Source organism: Abrus precatorius, unplaced genomic scaffold, assembly GCF_003935025.1.
Source record: "Abrus precatorius isolate BTA unplaced genomic scaffold, Abrus_2018 Scaffold6, whole genome shotgun sequence".
NCBI classification, from domain to species: Eukaryota; Viridiplantae; Streptophyta; class Magnoliopsida; order Fabales; family Fabaceae; genus Abrus; species Abrus precatorius.
Window position 1 is genome coordinate 3,634,396 of NW_020874406.1, and position 15,347 is coordinate 3,649,742.

The following is a 15,347-nucleotide window of genomic DNA, read 5'->3' on the forward strand; positions in this document are numbered from 1 at the left end:
TATAATCAATTAACTATTATAACGATTTCTTCTAGCAACTAATCCTTGACCGAGTAGGGATACGCGGTAGGGGATATAAGAAGTACTTGGGTTTTTAATAAGTTATTCATCCTTTACCGAGTAGAGGTACTCGGGAGGGAATTAATTGATTCAACCTTGGCCAAGTAATAGTACTCGGGAGGGAGCTTATATTTAGTGAGCCATCCATGACCGAGTAGGGGTACTCGGTGAGGAAATTAATTAATTCAACCTTGGCCAAGTAGAAATACTTGGGAGGGAATTTAAATGATTCGTCCTTGATCGAGTAGGGGTACTCGGGAGGGAATTAGTTAATTCAACCTTGGCCAAGTAGAAATACTTGGGAGGGATATTTTAATAAGTGATTCATCCTTGACCGAGTAAGGGTACTCAGGACGAAATTAGTTAATTCAACCTTGGCCAAGTAGAAATACTTTGGAGGGAATTTTAATAAGTGATTCAGTCTTGACCGAGTAGGGGTACTCGGGAGGGAATTAGGTAATTCAACCACGGTGACAATTAGGAATTTACATTGCTCTTTTGCTAAGAGAAAAAGACCGTGAAGGTCCATTTCCCAAATAGCAAAGGGCCAAGGAGAACTAATGGGGTGAAGGGTGTCGGTTTGTTGATGTAAATAAGGACCGTGTTGTTGACAGGGAATGCATTTCTTCACAAATGTTTGGCAATCTTGGGCAAGTGTCGACCAAAAGTATCTGGCTCAAAGTATCTTAGCGGCCATGGTGTGTCCACCCACATGGGTACCACAGATACCGTCATGAATTTCCCTCATGACATAGCTGGCTTGATCTTCATTGAGACATTTAAGCATAGGCGTTGAAATTCCTCTTCTGTATAATTCGTTGCCGAGAAGGAGGTACTTAGCTGTATGCATACGTATTTTCTTAGCCGAAGCTGGATCCTTTGGTAAGCTGCTGCTGGTGAGGTATTGAATAATCGGAGTCATCCAATTTTTAGGCATATTTTCTATGTCCATGCACTCTTGTTTGGCGATACTAGGTTGAGGGATTTCCTGATGAATCACGCTTTGCAATTGCCCATTTGACTATTAAGCCTGGCAAGCCTATCGGCTTGTTCGTTCATGGTCCTTGGTGTGTGTCGAACATGTACTTCGTCAAATTCATTCTTTATATTTTTGAATTCTTGATAATATTAGAGCATAATGGCATCCTTCACCTGATATGTTCCATTGACCTGTTCGGCCACTATCTTTGAATCGCTCCAACAAGTGATGCGTTTTACTCTAATTTCTTTTGCCAATCTGAGACCCGCTAGTAGTGCTTCATACTCAGCTTGATTGTTGGAAACTTTGAATCCAAATCGAATAGAATGTTCAATAGTTACAGTGTTCGGCCTTTCAAGTATAATTCCTACGCCACTATCCAGTCAGTTTGATGATCCATCAACATGCAGGTTCCACATGTCAGAGCTAGTGTGTTTCTGGGAACTTATTGACAAAATATGCAAGAATTTGAGCTTTAAGAGGGCGTTGGTTTTTGAAATGGATATCAAATTGGGATAACTCAATTGTCCATGTTACCAACCGACCAGCCAACTCTGCTTTTCTCAAAACTTTGGCCATTGGGCAATCTGTACGTACCACCACCTTTGGAAGTAATGTCTTAATCGACGAGTTGTGTGGACTAGGGCCAGCACTACTTTTTCCATTAACTGATAGCGTGTTTCAGGGCCTTGGAGTGTTCGACTTATGAAGTATACATGGGCCGATTTGGGTGTTTCTTGTAGTAAGATCTAACTGATGGCGTTATCTGACATGGCCAAGTAAATAATCATATCCTTTTCTGGCTTCGATTTTGTCAACACAGGCAGTGTCGCTAACATATTTTTATATTTGATGAAGGCCGCTTCACATTCGTCAGTCCAAGTAAACTTTTGGAATTTTTTAAGTAGGTCAATAAAAGGCTGAGACCTGTCTGCCATTATGGGCAAAAATTTTGGCAAGGGCAGTAATACGACCGGCAAGTCTTTGGACCTCCTTAACATTCTGGGGACTGGTCATTTCGATTACGACTTAGCACTTGTCAGGGTTCGCCTGGATTCTCCTTTCGGATAACATAAACCCCAGAAACTTGCCACCGACGACCCCCGAACGTACACTTTTCGGGCTTAAACTACATCCCATGTTTCCTGGCTTCCTCGAATACCACCTTTAAATGAGCCAAATGTTGTTCCAAGGTAGTAGATTTAACCACCATGTCGTCTACATACACTTCCCTACATTTTCCCACTCGTCTTTCAAAAATTTTATTCATCAGTCTTTAACATGTTGCCCCTACATTCTTTAGGCCGAATGGCATTACATGATAACAGAAATTTGCCAAGTCCGTGATGAATGCCATCTTTTCTTCATCTGGGGGATACATCCGGATCTGATTGTACCCAGAGTAAGCATCCAAAAAACTGAGTATCCTATGGCCAGCTGCACCGTCCACTAGGGTATCAATATTTGGTAGAGGATATGCGTCCTTTGGGCATGCCTTGTTGAGGTCCATGAAGTCTGTGCACATTTTCCATTTACCATTTGCTTTTTTAACCATGACCATATTGGCCAACCAAGTGGAATATCTAAGTAGTATATTGTACGAGGTATTTGCGTGTACTACCAGGTAAGTGACCTTGATACGCTTTCCCTTGTGTTTTGACCCGAATGAGGTGTAAAGGTCAATACATCCTCGGGTCTCTACTCGTTCCTTAGAGAAACCAACCAGGGGTTCTTGATATTCTCCGAGTTCTTCTTCTAGTATACCCAGATGCTTGAACGTATTCCAGTATAGGATGTCGCCCGAGCTTCCTTGATCAATTAGTGTTTTCCGGACGGTGCAATTAAGGATGTCCACACTTATGACCATGGGATCATCCTGTACTAGATCTACTGCCTGAAAGTCTTCGTCCGTAAATGTAATGGGTGGGATCCGGATTCTACTACCCAATGACACATTGTTGACGGAGCGTACTTGGCTCAAATGTCTTTCTCTAGCCGAATGGGTGGGTCCTCCACCTGTGAACCCACCGGCATTGGTATTAATAACCCTTTTAGGATACTTCTCACGTTCATCGTATCGTGTGGTGGGAGGTTCCCTTGACCGACTTCGTTGCCTTTTAGGTTGCTTATTATGGTACCTTCTTGATGAATCGGGGTAAGGGTCTCTCCCCCTTTCGGAATGACCAGTGGGGTTTGTCTGCACAAATCCTCTAAGGTGCCCGTCCTTGATCAAATCTTCAATTTTATCTCTCAAGGCCGTGCACTCCTCTATTGTATGGCCCCTATTGTGATGATACCAGCAAGATTTGCTCTTATCTGCCCGAGGGGGGGTATTGGCGCGCCTGGGCATACTCAAGATTTCTGTTGCCAAGGCCTGATCAAGTATGCTGGACCGGATAGTGTTGAGTGCAGTGTAAGAGGGATATTTGGGCCCCCTGGGCGGCCTCTCAAGCTCATTCCTTCTTTCTTTGTTTTCTTGCCAAGATTTGAAAGTTTCTCTCTTATCTATATTTTTTGAATTGGACCTCTGGTCTGTTCGAACTTGATTTTGGTACTCGGCTAATTCCTCCATCTACATATACTTTGCAGCCTGACTCCGCAATTCATCCAGGTTAGCTGGTGGTTTTTTGCATATGCTGCTAACGAAAAAACCTGGCTTAAAGGCCGTTGTAAGGTGGTGTCTGGCCACAGCTGGTTCCAGATTATGAATTGAAAGGGTCACCTTGCCGAATCGTTCCATGAACGCTCAGAGTAATTCTCTTTTTTCCTGACGAATGTTAACAAGTGCTAGGGATGTCAAGGGGTGAGGTCGGCTTGTGGCAAACTGGAGGTTGAATCATCTTGTAAGAGTTGCAAAAGAGTCAATAGATGAAGGGGGGAGTCGGGTGAACCAACTGAGAGCTGGTCCTCGAAGCGAGGTGGGGAAAATCCTGCACCATAAGGCATCATTTTCTGTATACAGGGCAACTTGAGTCATGAAAATATCCAAGTGTTCTCCTAGGTCAGGCGTCCCATCATACTTTTCTAATGTTAAACCTCTCCAGTTATCAGGTAACTTGGCCTCTAAGATAAGCTGAGTAAAAGGGCTTCGACTCAGGCCGTCGTCTCGTTCAGTAGGGGTTCCAACTTGTAGAGTGCCCTTTGATTTTTCTTGCAATGCCGAAGACTCTCCTTGCTCTTGAGCGAAAGGGGTAGTATGAGAGGGTATATGGGTTTTGATTTCCTCCCTCAAGTTAGCGTTCTCTCTTCTTAAGGCCGACATCTCAAGAGCATCTTTCTCTCTGGCCTGTTGCATTTCTTTCATCTCGGCCTGGAGCTGTCTTACTGCAGAAAAAAGGCTTTCATCACCCTCCCTAGCGGCCGCAACTTCAGGGATCAGTTGATTGGGTGTCACACCTTCTTGTTGACGAGAAGTTCCTCCTTGATAATTCTGCCCCTCTTGTTGGCTTCATGTTAATACCATGATGATTGAAAAAGCAAGGCAATTCGTGCCCCACGGTGGGCGCCAAAATGTTCCTGCTATGGAAACACCAGTCTTTGAGTCTCTGCTTGGATAGGGTGACGTCCTTTCGTATCTTGTTGACGTTGCTTGACGTGGGGAGGGTACCTGCAAAAGGCACTCCGATGTTGAAGTCAGGTCTCGGGTCTGAGCAATGAATACTATTGTTTAATTAAAAGTCCACCTTTTACCTTACTTCTTACCTTTTTTTTATAGGAGATATTATGGGCTAATGGGCCTTGTTGGTAAGCTCTGATCCTGATAATTAATTTATTAATTATAAATTTATAATTAACATGCTTTGTGAGGTACTCGTCCCTCGTAGGCCGAGTAAGTATTCGGTTTTCTCTTTTTGTAAGTAAGACTGAGTAATGTCCTATCCGGTACATTATATATTATAATTTTTAACAAAATTAAAATTATTATATATAACTTTTTGTGTGATATTTATCATATGATTATATTTTCTAAAATTTCTCACTCACACACACCTTACAATTCAACTCATTCCCTTTCTATAGCTGAAAAGAATCCTATAGCCCATATATCTTATTCCTTGTTTTACGCATCTTCAAGTTTCCTATTTCAATTAATATTTCTTACTTTACTGTCGAGTTAACTGTCATTGAATTTTGTCTCTACAGTAATTTCCAGAATTGTTGATAAATTACGATAGCACCACACTTGTTACTGATTTTTATTATTAATTGAAAAGTTATTATCTGAAATTCAACCATTATTATTAAATCTTACAATAACATAATATTTTTAATAAAATATTTCTTATCAAAATAAATTAAACTCAAACTCTTAATTTGTTTGGAAACAAAAACAATAATAAAAAAAAAACTCTTAAGATAGAAATAACTGTTAGTCAAAGTAGTTGATGGTTGGTCAAAGAATTGTTTGACAAAAAATTGAAAGTGTAGTTAAGACTATTCTACAAATGTTAGCATGTAATGAAAAGCAAACTTGAGGAAGGAATGTAATGCATGGAATTCGATGTTGTTGAATATGATGCTCACCTAATTATAGTATCACTGATTCTAATGATTTCGTGGTCAACTATAATTAAGTTCTTAATGTTGTCGTCATCAAAGTAACAATTCTGATTAAAACTAATTGGTTACATATGGAGTAACAAATATGATTATGGTAATTAATATCTTTAAAATAAGGATTTTTCCATCTTATAAACTTGCACAGGTAAAGCCTCGTTAGATACACATTTTTGACTTATTAAAAAATAAATTAAACATTTTTTCTCTTATTTATTATTTTTATTATTACAATTGTTTCTTTTTAATTGGTTAAAAATAGATAATTAATAACGCTTAATTTATGTAAGTTTGCACGGGATAGAAAAATCCATAAATGATATTAATTAAAATATCAAAAATATATAAAAACATTTATTAAAACTATGTTTGAAATATTTTGAAAATCAAACAAGTAAATTATTATGCTTTTAAATAAAAATTTACTTTAAAAATTGTGTTTAAAAAAAGTATTAGTGTTTGTTATAATAATATTAATTAAAAATAAGGAAATAATTTAAAGATAATAATTAGAAAAAAAAAGTTATTCAAACGAGTTTGTGGTGAATATCAATATCCCAAACTCAATCCTTCAAATCTAATCAGAAAGAGTAAGAATCAGGCTGTAAGAGTTGAAATTTCATTACCATAAGTGGATAAATTAATGGGTTTGGGTATCATTATATACAGTAAAGAGATTGAAAGAGAAGGAATGAGGTCAATTATCCATTGCTTTTTTGGGGTTACATGACGTGTTGCTTACAGAGGGTGTTCCATTTATGAAAAGGTTCCACCCATTACAGGAGCAAAATATATTCTATTTGTGAGAAAGTTTTGCTCATTCTAAATATGAAATTAATTTTTTTAATATTTTTATTATTTTTGCTCTTGACATAGTCAAAAATTACTGCATATTCATTCTAAGCAACACTAAACTGAAAAATTATTTTCTTTTATACAATTTTTAATAAATACGTCAACAGTCAAATTTTATCGCTAAGTGATTAAAGTTGTTATATGAATTATATGATATTATTGAGTTCAATAAAAAAAATTTATGAATAATATTTTTTTAAAATATTACAAAAAACCTCAAGATGCAGCAAATTAAAAGAATGTTTAGGATAGTGAAGCTTCAATAATTTTTTTTTCTCTCAAGATAATATGATACTTTTAAAATATAACGGAGTTTTTGATTCATTAATTTCAATATATGCATTTATTTTCATGAAAGTCAAATATTTATATATCTTTTATATACAACGTACATCCTGTTAGCAATAAACCACTCTATATATTAATTATTTTTTATTACAAAAATTATTTTATTATAATAATTAAATAAAAGATAATTTGATTTTCACTTTAATAAGCTTTTTTATTTAAAATAAAAAATATTTTAAAAATATTTTAATTTTTCAAAAATTTTGAAATATGTCCTTATTGTACTATACATAAGTTGTATAAAGTGAAATGAATTATAATTTATGTATAAGTTATGAGGTTTGGACAACTTACAATCGAGTATAGCTATGCTAAAGTTGAGTAAAGCCATGTATAAATGTAAGTTACATCAGGTGAGGAGACTTGTAATTTTCATGTAGGTCATACTACTCTTGTGCAATTTATGCACTAACATGGTTATATTTTCAAAAGCATGATTGTGTTTGTGCTAATCAATGAACAGAAGATAAGTGAAGACATATTTGTGATGTACTCAAGTTTTTTTATCTCTTTAGTTTTAAATTTTGAAAGAATATAACTTTTTACGTAGAACTTTAAATAAGCGTTAATTATATATTTATTTTATATAAATTTTGAGATTTATTCAACCAAATAACTAGATAGTTATTTAGTTTAAATTAATTAATAAGTATATTATTAATTAAAGAGAAAAATGCCTCTTAGTTGATTATCAAGATAATTATCTAATTAATTAAAGATAACCTATTATAAATTTACGTTCCATAAAATTTCCATAAAATTTGGATAACATATGCTCTATTAATTATAGCATATAGTGTTAGAGAAACTACACATTAATATTACAAATTGAAATTATCATATACAAAAATAAAAAAAATATAATTCACTAATTATGAAATAGAAGACAAAACATGAAAATAAAATCAAATTTTACTAACATGGTAAAATTATACAATAAAATAAACAATAATGATGCTATAAAAAAAGACATAAATAAATAATTTAGATGCAAATAAATAACTAAATAAAAATTTAAAGAAAAATAGAGAAAGAAGAAAAAAGTCAATCAAAAAGTCAAAATTCAAATTGGGGCACAAATTAGCCCAAAAAAAAAGGTCAACTAAAAAGTTGGGCCATCTGACTAGGCGAAAAAAAAAAAAGAGTCAACATTTGAATTGGGCCACAGAATGGTCCAAAAAATAAAAGTCAACAAAAAAGTCAAATAAAAAAATTAAGCTATCTGACCAGGCCAAAAAAACGTCAACATATAAATTGGGCCATAAACTAGTTCAAAATAATGTAAAATTACAAATTTTTTTCAAAATTTTAGATTTGAGCTATATATAGGGTTTTTAGAAAATGGAAGGTCATTTTTCAAGGGAAGAACATGATAGAGATTTGAAGTAAAAATAAAAAAAAAAAAAAAAAACTTTATTTGAATGGTAGATTTATATATGAGAGGGAGAAAAATTAGATAAAAAATAAAAAATGAATAATATAAATGTTTTTACAGTAAATGATGATTTGGAGAAAAAAAAAATGAAAGTTGAGTGATTGAAGGTGATGATTTTAAGAATAGAAGAAAAATAGAGAAGAGAGTAATAATAATTTTAAAAAAATAGTTAAAAGTGGTGGATTAGAAGAGAGAAGAGGAAACTAATGATTGAGGTATGAATTTTTTATAATGAAGAGATATGGTAGCTGGAGGAGGAGCTTCGACAGGGACACGACGACTAGAGACAGTTTTGTAAATTTTTAAAAAAATATATATATGTGGTTGAATGAATATATAATATGCTCCTAATAGGAATATGTCAAGAAACAAAAATTTTAAAAAATGCATGATAAAACTTATTTGCACTTTTGAAACCCTTTGCTTACTTGTTGTTCTTCTTCCTTTCCACTAGCTCTTTTTTTTTCTATATTTTTCAGAAAAATCTCCTCTCCAATTCTTAAACTCCTTTTTCATGGTTCCTCTCCCCTTTTATTATTTGAGTTTTCATAAAATACCAAAAATTTAAAAATTTATTTTTAAAAAAATTTATTTTTTTACATATGAAGTAACATTGGTTTAAGAGTTTGATTAATTATAATATTTTTTTAAGAATTAATTTTGAATTTTTCTCATTTTATTAAGATAAATTTTTGTTTTTTCTTAAAATCCTTTACTATTTATTTTTTATAATATTAAAATTCATATTTTTTTAAATAAAAATTACATTGTTCACAATTATGTTAAATTTGAGTCGCATCATCTTTGAACGATTTATATTTTTACTAACATGTCCCAAGTTAAGCTGAGCACAATCATATTTTATAACATATTTTGAAATTTTCACAAAAGAATAATGCATTTTAAAAATTTGATTTATTTTATTTTATTTAATAAAATAATTTTTTTATATATTATTATTATTATTATTATAAATTTTATTTTTTAAAAATTTAAGCATTTTTTATTTGTTTGTTTATCTTTGACAAACTCATTTGTTAACATGTTATTGACCTAATTCTAAACAAGTCAAATTAACACTATTTACTTTTTTTTAAAACAATAGGAGAATTCAGGTAACAAATAAGTATATGTTCATATGCATATAATAAGTCTTGTGGACGTGGTTGATGTCATCAGCTGTTGGGCAACGCTTAAAGATGTTAAGAATGTAAATTAGAGAAAATCATGTTAAACGCATAGAAGATCTTATTAGAACGAAGAAGCATAACAAAGTTTCATAATATATAAATTAACAAAGGAACTTCTGGTGTTTTGTTAACATACTATTTTAAAGTTTATCTTCAAATTAACATAGGATTTAAGCAGAATTAAGCAACTTAACCATAAAGAATCATATTTTAATTAATACTAAAAGCCTTATATATTAAAGATTATTACACTTTAGATTAATTTTTTATAACCTATTATCCAAGTAGCCTCAACGAACTTAAGAATGATGAATTGAGTTCTCAAACTTTATTTTTATTTATATATTAAAATTCAGCAAAGCTAATTTTCCCATCTCAAATTATTTATTTTGTATGTGTGCGCTTTGACAAATTAGATTAAATTTTCACTCCTTTTCGTTGTTAGAAATCTTGTCACCATGCACATAAATTAAGTCATTCTATAATATTTATTCCAAAATTTTGATATCACCTCTTATGCTAAGAAATGCTGGCTAAATGATATCTTTAATGATAATGATAATGATAATGCTGCTGTACGGACCAAGCACCAAATGAAGTCATGCATGTGGGAATAGATTTTCTGAACGTCATATCCCAAAGCTATCCCTTTGTGGACCCCCTTCTAAGCCTAAGACTTTACATAATAAATTACCTAGATTGGGTTTTAACCAAGCTACCCGTATAAACCCCTAACACCACGTAAATTGATTAACTTTCAGCAATTAGGACGCAATCATGAAAGGCAGCGTCTTGGTACCAATATGCAGTTTTTCTTTTTGATCAATTGATTTTGAAGTTAGTCCAAGAGCAGTTTCCACGGTCTTTGCTTCTAAAATTAGTGTTAATTAGAGAATATATAGGAGGCACAGTACAAATGTCCAAATTTGGAGGCTGATAAGTAACCCAATTGTGCAGAGTTTTAAAACTTGTAGTCACTCTTTTCCACTTACAATTAGTGCAGGACTGAACCTTTCTTGTTCAGAATAAAACCTTCCATTCCTTCATTAAAACAGCTACGAAAACTGCCTAGGAGAGGGAGACCACCTGCCAATCTTTGATTTCTAAGTAGCGATAACTAAATCGTAGAGGTAAGTCTAGGACAGACCCATCTAATTCCCTCAACAGATCACAAACCAAGGAATGCTGCTGCATTCTCATTAATTCCTTCTAATGTAGCCTACTCATTCACCTCTTTCGTCACCACATAGCGTGAATTAAAAATAAGTAGGTTGTGCATTGCAATTGCACGTGTAAACTTCCATAACCTGCTCACGATAATTACACTCATTGCAGCTAAATCATGATCATGTGACACAAATTGTGACCATTTTCCCCTCCCACTTTGATGCAAGACCAGAACCTCTTTTCATTATGTGGAAGACATTTCTTTTATATAACCAGTTACTGGATCATATGAACTGCCTCTAAGTAAAATTACAACTAGACTTAAATTCTCACAACAGAAATTGAGTACAATCTTTATACTCCCAGCAGGAAACAATTTCATGAAAAACCTCCTCACAGTAATAGAATACAACAACTGATTTTAGCTTCAGACCTCATGCATGGAAAACGTAAAGGTGGCACTGTACTTAAGTTACACCTGTCCATCCTTCCCTCACCAAATTCTGACCTCTAATATAAGGCAAGTGTTTGAATGTATTTTGGGGACCAGAGCACCTAGATGACTTCACAATCTTAAGTAATAAGTGTAAGGAAAGACAATTAGATGAATGTTCCTTTCTTTCTTGATTCCACCTCGCCAAATTTGCATGAAATAAATGCAAGTGGCTTTATCCTTACACTGCACGTGTAATGGCTCATAATCCGCTTTAAGTTTAGACAATTTAGTGGTTGGTTTCATGTTGTATAAAAAGAAGAAACAGGTTGCCTAACTACTACACATATTCTCCTCACACTAAATAATGAATCCCCAATTCTCTTTCACCATTAATATCTCTCCTTACATTCATCTTGTTTGCGGCTGGACCCTATCCCATTGTAGTTCAGAAATGAACGAAAAGTCACCAAAAGTTGCCCGACCTTTATGAACTGAAGCTTCCAAAATTCCTTGTAATAATCAGCTCTGCCTGTAACCCCATTCCTCCACTAACATTCTCCACTAAGGTCCTCAAAACCACAAACATATCTCTCCCTTTCACTCCACATTCAGTCCCACTTTACAATTTGAAAGTTCTCAGTTCCCTTTATTCAGTTTCGATTCCAACTATTTAGGAAGGAGAACCAAAATTCTTTGCAGAGTATCATCCATTGCAGCTCAGCCACTGCACAGCCAACGTCAACACCCAGCTCAATCCTTCCACCAAATTTCCCAACCCTTTACCTTGGGGAGTCCATTATTAATAAAACTTCAAAATGAGAACCTAATTATGAACTCCTCCAAACATCTTCACTGCTTCTTGTGTGTGTAGAATTCTAGTTGATAATATATCCCTGATATAACTCTGTATGTAAAGGAATAAGGAGTTAGGTACTGGATGCAATACGCAATACACTTTGCTTTTGCGAATTGAATAATAAATATCAACATACTCATATAGGTATATTTCCCTAGCAAGTAATAAATCACCGAACGTATTTGATTGACTCCAAATATGAATGATACTTGTAGGTCTGTGTCTCTGCATGCTGTGAATAAAGAATCTGATATATATGATTCATATTAATTCCTGTCTCTTAATGTTGGGTGTAACTTTTATACTGAGTTTGTTTATGCATGCGGAATGCAACTAGATTAGTACATATAGGATGCATATATTGGATCTCCCTCCACAAATAATAAGATTATAACAGGTTCACAATATATGTTTGGTGGTAGCGTATTTGTATATAGTGAGTAGTAAGTGAAATATGCAAAACACTTATTTATCTGCTGTGATTAAATTAGATTTAGTCCCAATTGAGAGCCTCAGCTCAAAAGATTGTTACATTACTAATTGAACTACAAAATCCTCTCTTTATATATATATATATATATATATATATAAGACAAAATTTTAACTCTGACGGCTTATAAACATAAATGGAGAGTAGATTAAAGAAAATAGCTTAGGACTTAAATGAATCAAGGTCTCTGACACAAACTTAGGTATGCAGTGGCTAGGCACTTAACTAGATAATTACATACAATAAGTATATATATAGAACCTTACCTTTACAAGTATTGAAGTAAGATAGTGTATGTATTGAATTATAACATGTATGAGGTATTCATTCATTTTGGTAGAAGAATATTAATTCAAGTATACTGAGCTTGTTTTATTTTAGCGTAGAGTTATCGCTAATTCAAGTGAACATATCTACAAAGTATGCATATCCTACCTGAGTGAAATAATTAAGTTGAGTTTTTTCATAAAACCTGTATGATGAAACACATCCCTGCATATGATGGTTTCAGTGTGTGTGTATTTAAATTGTTTATACTGCACAGGTCCACATGACTTTATAAAATGTGTTAGCTCTACTCTACCCGTAATAAGTAAGATATATATATATATATAGTAGATTATAAATAAATTTTATTTAAATTTAGCAACTAGTATTGAGTTGTAAGAGACAGTTTACTCTGAACAATTTGTCCATCTTTGATCTGTCAAGAGATAACATTTGCAGAACAAATACTAATAACATCTTCTTGCCAAGGATAATCTATATTGTTTTGAATGGTATAAGCATGAAACCAATCAAAAAATGGAATATTTAGTTCAACTTTTCAAGAAATTTATAAAACTTTGATATGGCAAGACAGAAAATGAAGAAAATCTCCCTATACTTCACAGATATTCCTTTGTGAAATGGTGGAATCAATCTAATGTAGATCATGTAGGACCACCCGGCGTTGCTGAATTTTTTGGAAATAATCCAAAATTATTAAAACCATCTGATCCAACAACATTCCAATTCTTGCCTTCTTGTCAAGTTGTGATTCCAAAGAGAAAATGAAACAAAATGTAAAAGATGTTCTCCTTCTCCTTCAAAACCAAGACGAAGCTGAATCTTCTACAAAGCAAGATTTCAAAATAAACACTGAAGACATCGACTGACAAGTATTTGCAGAATTCAAGAATTTCAGCAGACCTCAAATATTTTTCTGTTTTTGCTCTTGCATGGGTATCCTCATGGCAATACAGATATGGCAAGATAGAAAATGAGGAAAATATCTCCATACTTCACATATATTCCTTTGTGAAATGTTGAAATTAATTTAATGCAAATCATGCAAGACCACCTGACGTTGCTGGATTTTTTAGAAATAATTCAAAATTATTAAAACCATCTGATCCAGCAACATTCCAACTCCTCAAGCTTTCCAAAATATTTGAGGTTTGCTGGAATTCTTGAATTATGCAAATACCTGTCTTTGAAAATTAAGTATCTTTTCAAAGGGCAAGTGTACCCATCGAGAAGTAATAAAGGGTTTTTAAATTAAGTTCTCGAAATATCGTCCCACAAGGATTGATTTCCAATTACTAAAAATTTTCTAATTCAATTGCTTAAACTTCAAAGATACGAGATTAATTAAAAACAAGAATTTATAAAATCAATTATAAAACTAAGAGCAAGGAATACAATGCACGTTTTGGTTAAAATTATCGGAGAGCAACCTAGGGCATATGGGTTTTCTCATTCAATCATTTATGTTATTTTTCTATTTAACTCTAAATCTGATTTCCTTGTGATTACCAATCATTCATACGAATACTATTAATAACCAATGGTCATGCAATATTAATATTCTTTTCTCTAAATTAATATCCCTAATGGTCATGTAAGACATCAATTTGAGAAAGCTTGAGGAACCTATGAACTTGTTAATTTAATAACGATTAGAAGAGAAAGATTGATTTGGTCCACCTAATCCTTTGTCTCGTTTTACCCTCTAGATCTATTAATTAACCGAGGTACGGTCGCCTGACGATATAATTAATTAGGATTAAGAAAGAAGCGCAATAGGATAAAATCTAATTTAAATTCAAATATCAAAATTCCATAAATTCATGAACAATAGTTCCCATAGCCCTAGCTATGGACTTCGTTACTCATGCTAAAGAAAAGAACTAAAACAATTATAAACAAAGTCATAATCAAAAGAAATAGCAAACTAGAGTGTGAGATGTGTTCCCAGTCTTCAAGTACGATCGCTTGAAGCTGCAAATGTCGCCAAGCATGTGCCAAGGATCCCGTGCAAGAGAGACAAAATCAGATGTATTCTAGATCCAAAGCCAAGATGTCAAAAATGGTCCCTTTACGATGCCTGAGATCTTCCCTTTTATAGGATTTGAAAACCCTACAAACTCTTCATAAATGGGCTTTCCGCAGATGAGCACGGTCGTGCAAGGCCTTAAGCACGACCGTGCATGGGCTTGAAGCACCCCCGTTCTTATTGAATAGGTTTGGCCATGCTGACTGCTGCGAAGCTCTAATCTTCCATCAATTTGGGCCCAGAATGCACCCAAAATCCACTTACGGCCTCTTTATACCAAACTGCATAATTAATATATAAATTAGTGTAAAATGAAAATAAAATAAAGATCAAATATGAATATATAGGCTGTAAAAGAGGGCCTAATTACAGAGTTATCAGTATCCTTCTTTTACTGGGGAAGGAAAGATATCTTCTATAAGTCTGAAATAATCTCACCATTGGAGGAACTAATTCGAAAAATCATAATTTTGATTTCTTTTAAAATAAATCAACCAAGAATGTCGATTGAGTTTATTTTGAAACCAGAAATTCTTGTCCAAACATCGATGTAGTCCCAATAATTATATCCTGTTGGGTCAAAAGGTTGAGAAAATTTCTTGTATGAATTTAAATTTTTGCCAAAGATCTTTGGTGTTAAGATTTTGAGGATTTAGA

At 33.5% G+C, this 15,347-nt stretch overlaps 1 protein-coding gene across 1 annotated transcript; it reads right to left on the reverse strand.

The window, feature by feature from the left end:
- Positions 1-736: 736 nt before the first annotated feature.
- Positions 737-2,056, reverse strand: LOC113870032. Its single transcript, XM_027506628.1, has 2 exons — positions 1,967-2,056; positions 737-1,048 (listed from the first exon to the last, which is right to left on the reverse strand). Exons 1-2 carry the CDS (start codon positions 2,054-2,056, stop codon positions 737-739), a joined length of 402 nt encoding a protein of 133 aa, XP_027362429.1.
- Between the last annotated feature and the right edge of the window lie 13,291 nt (positions 2,057-15,347).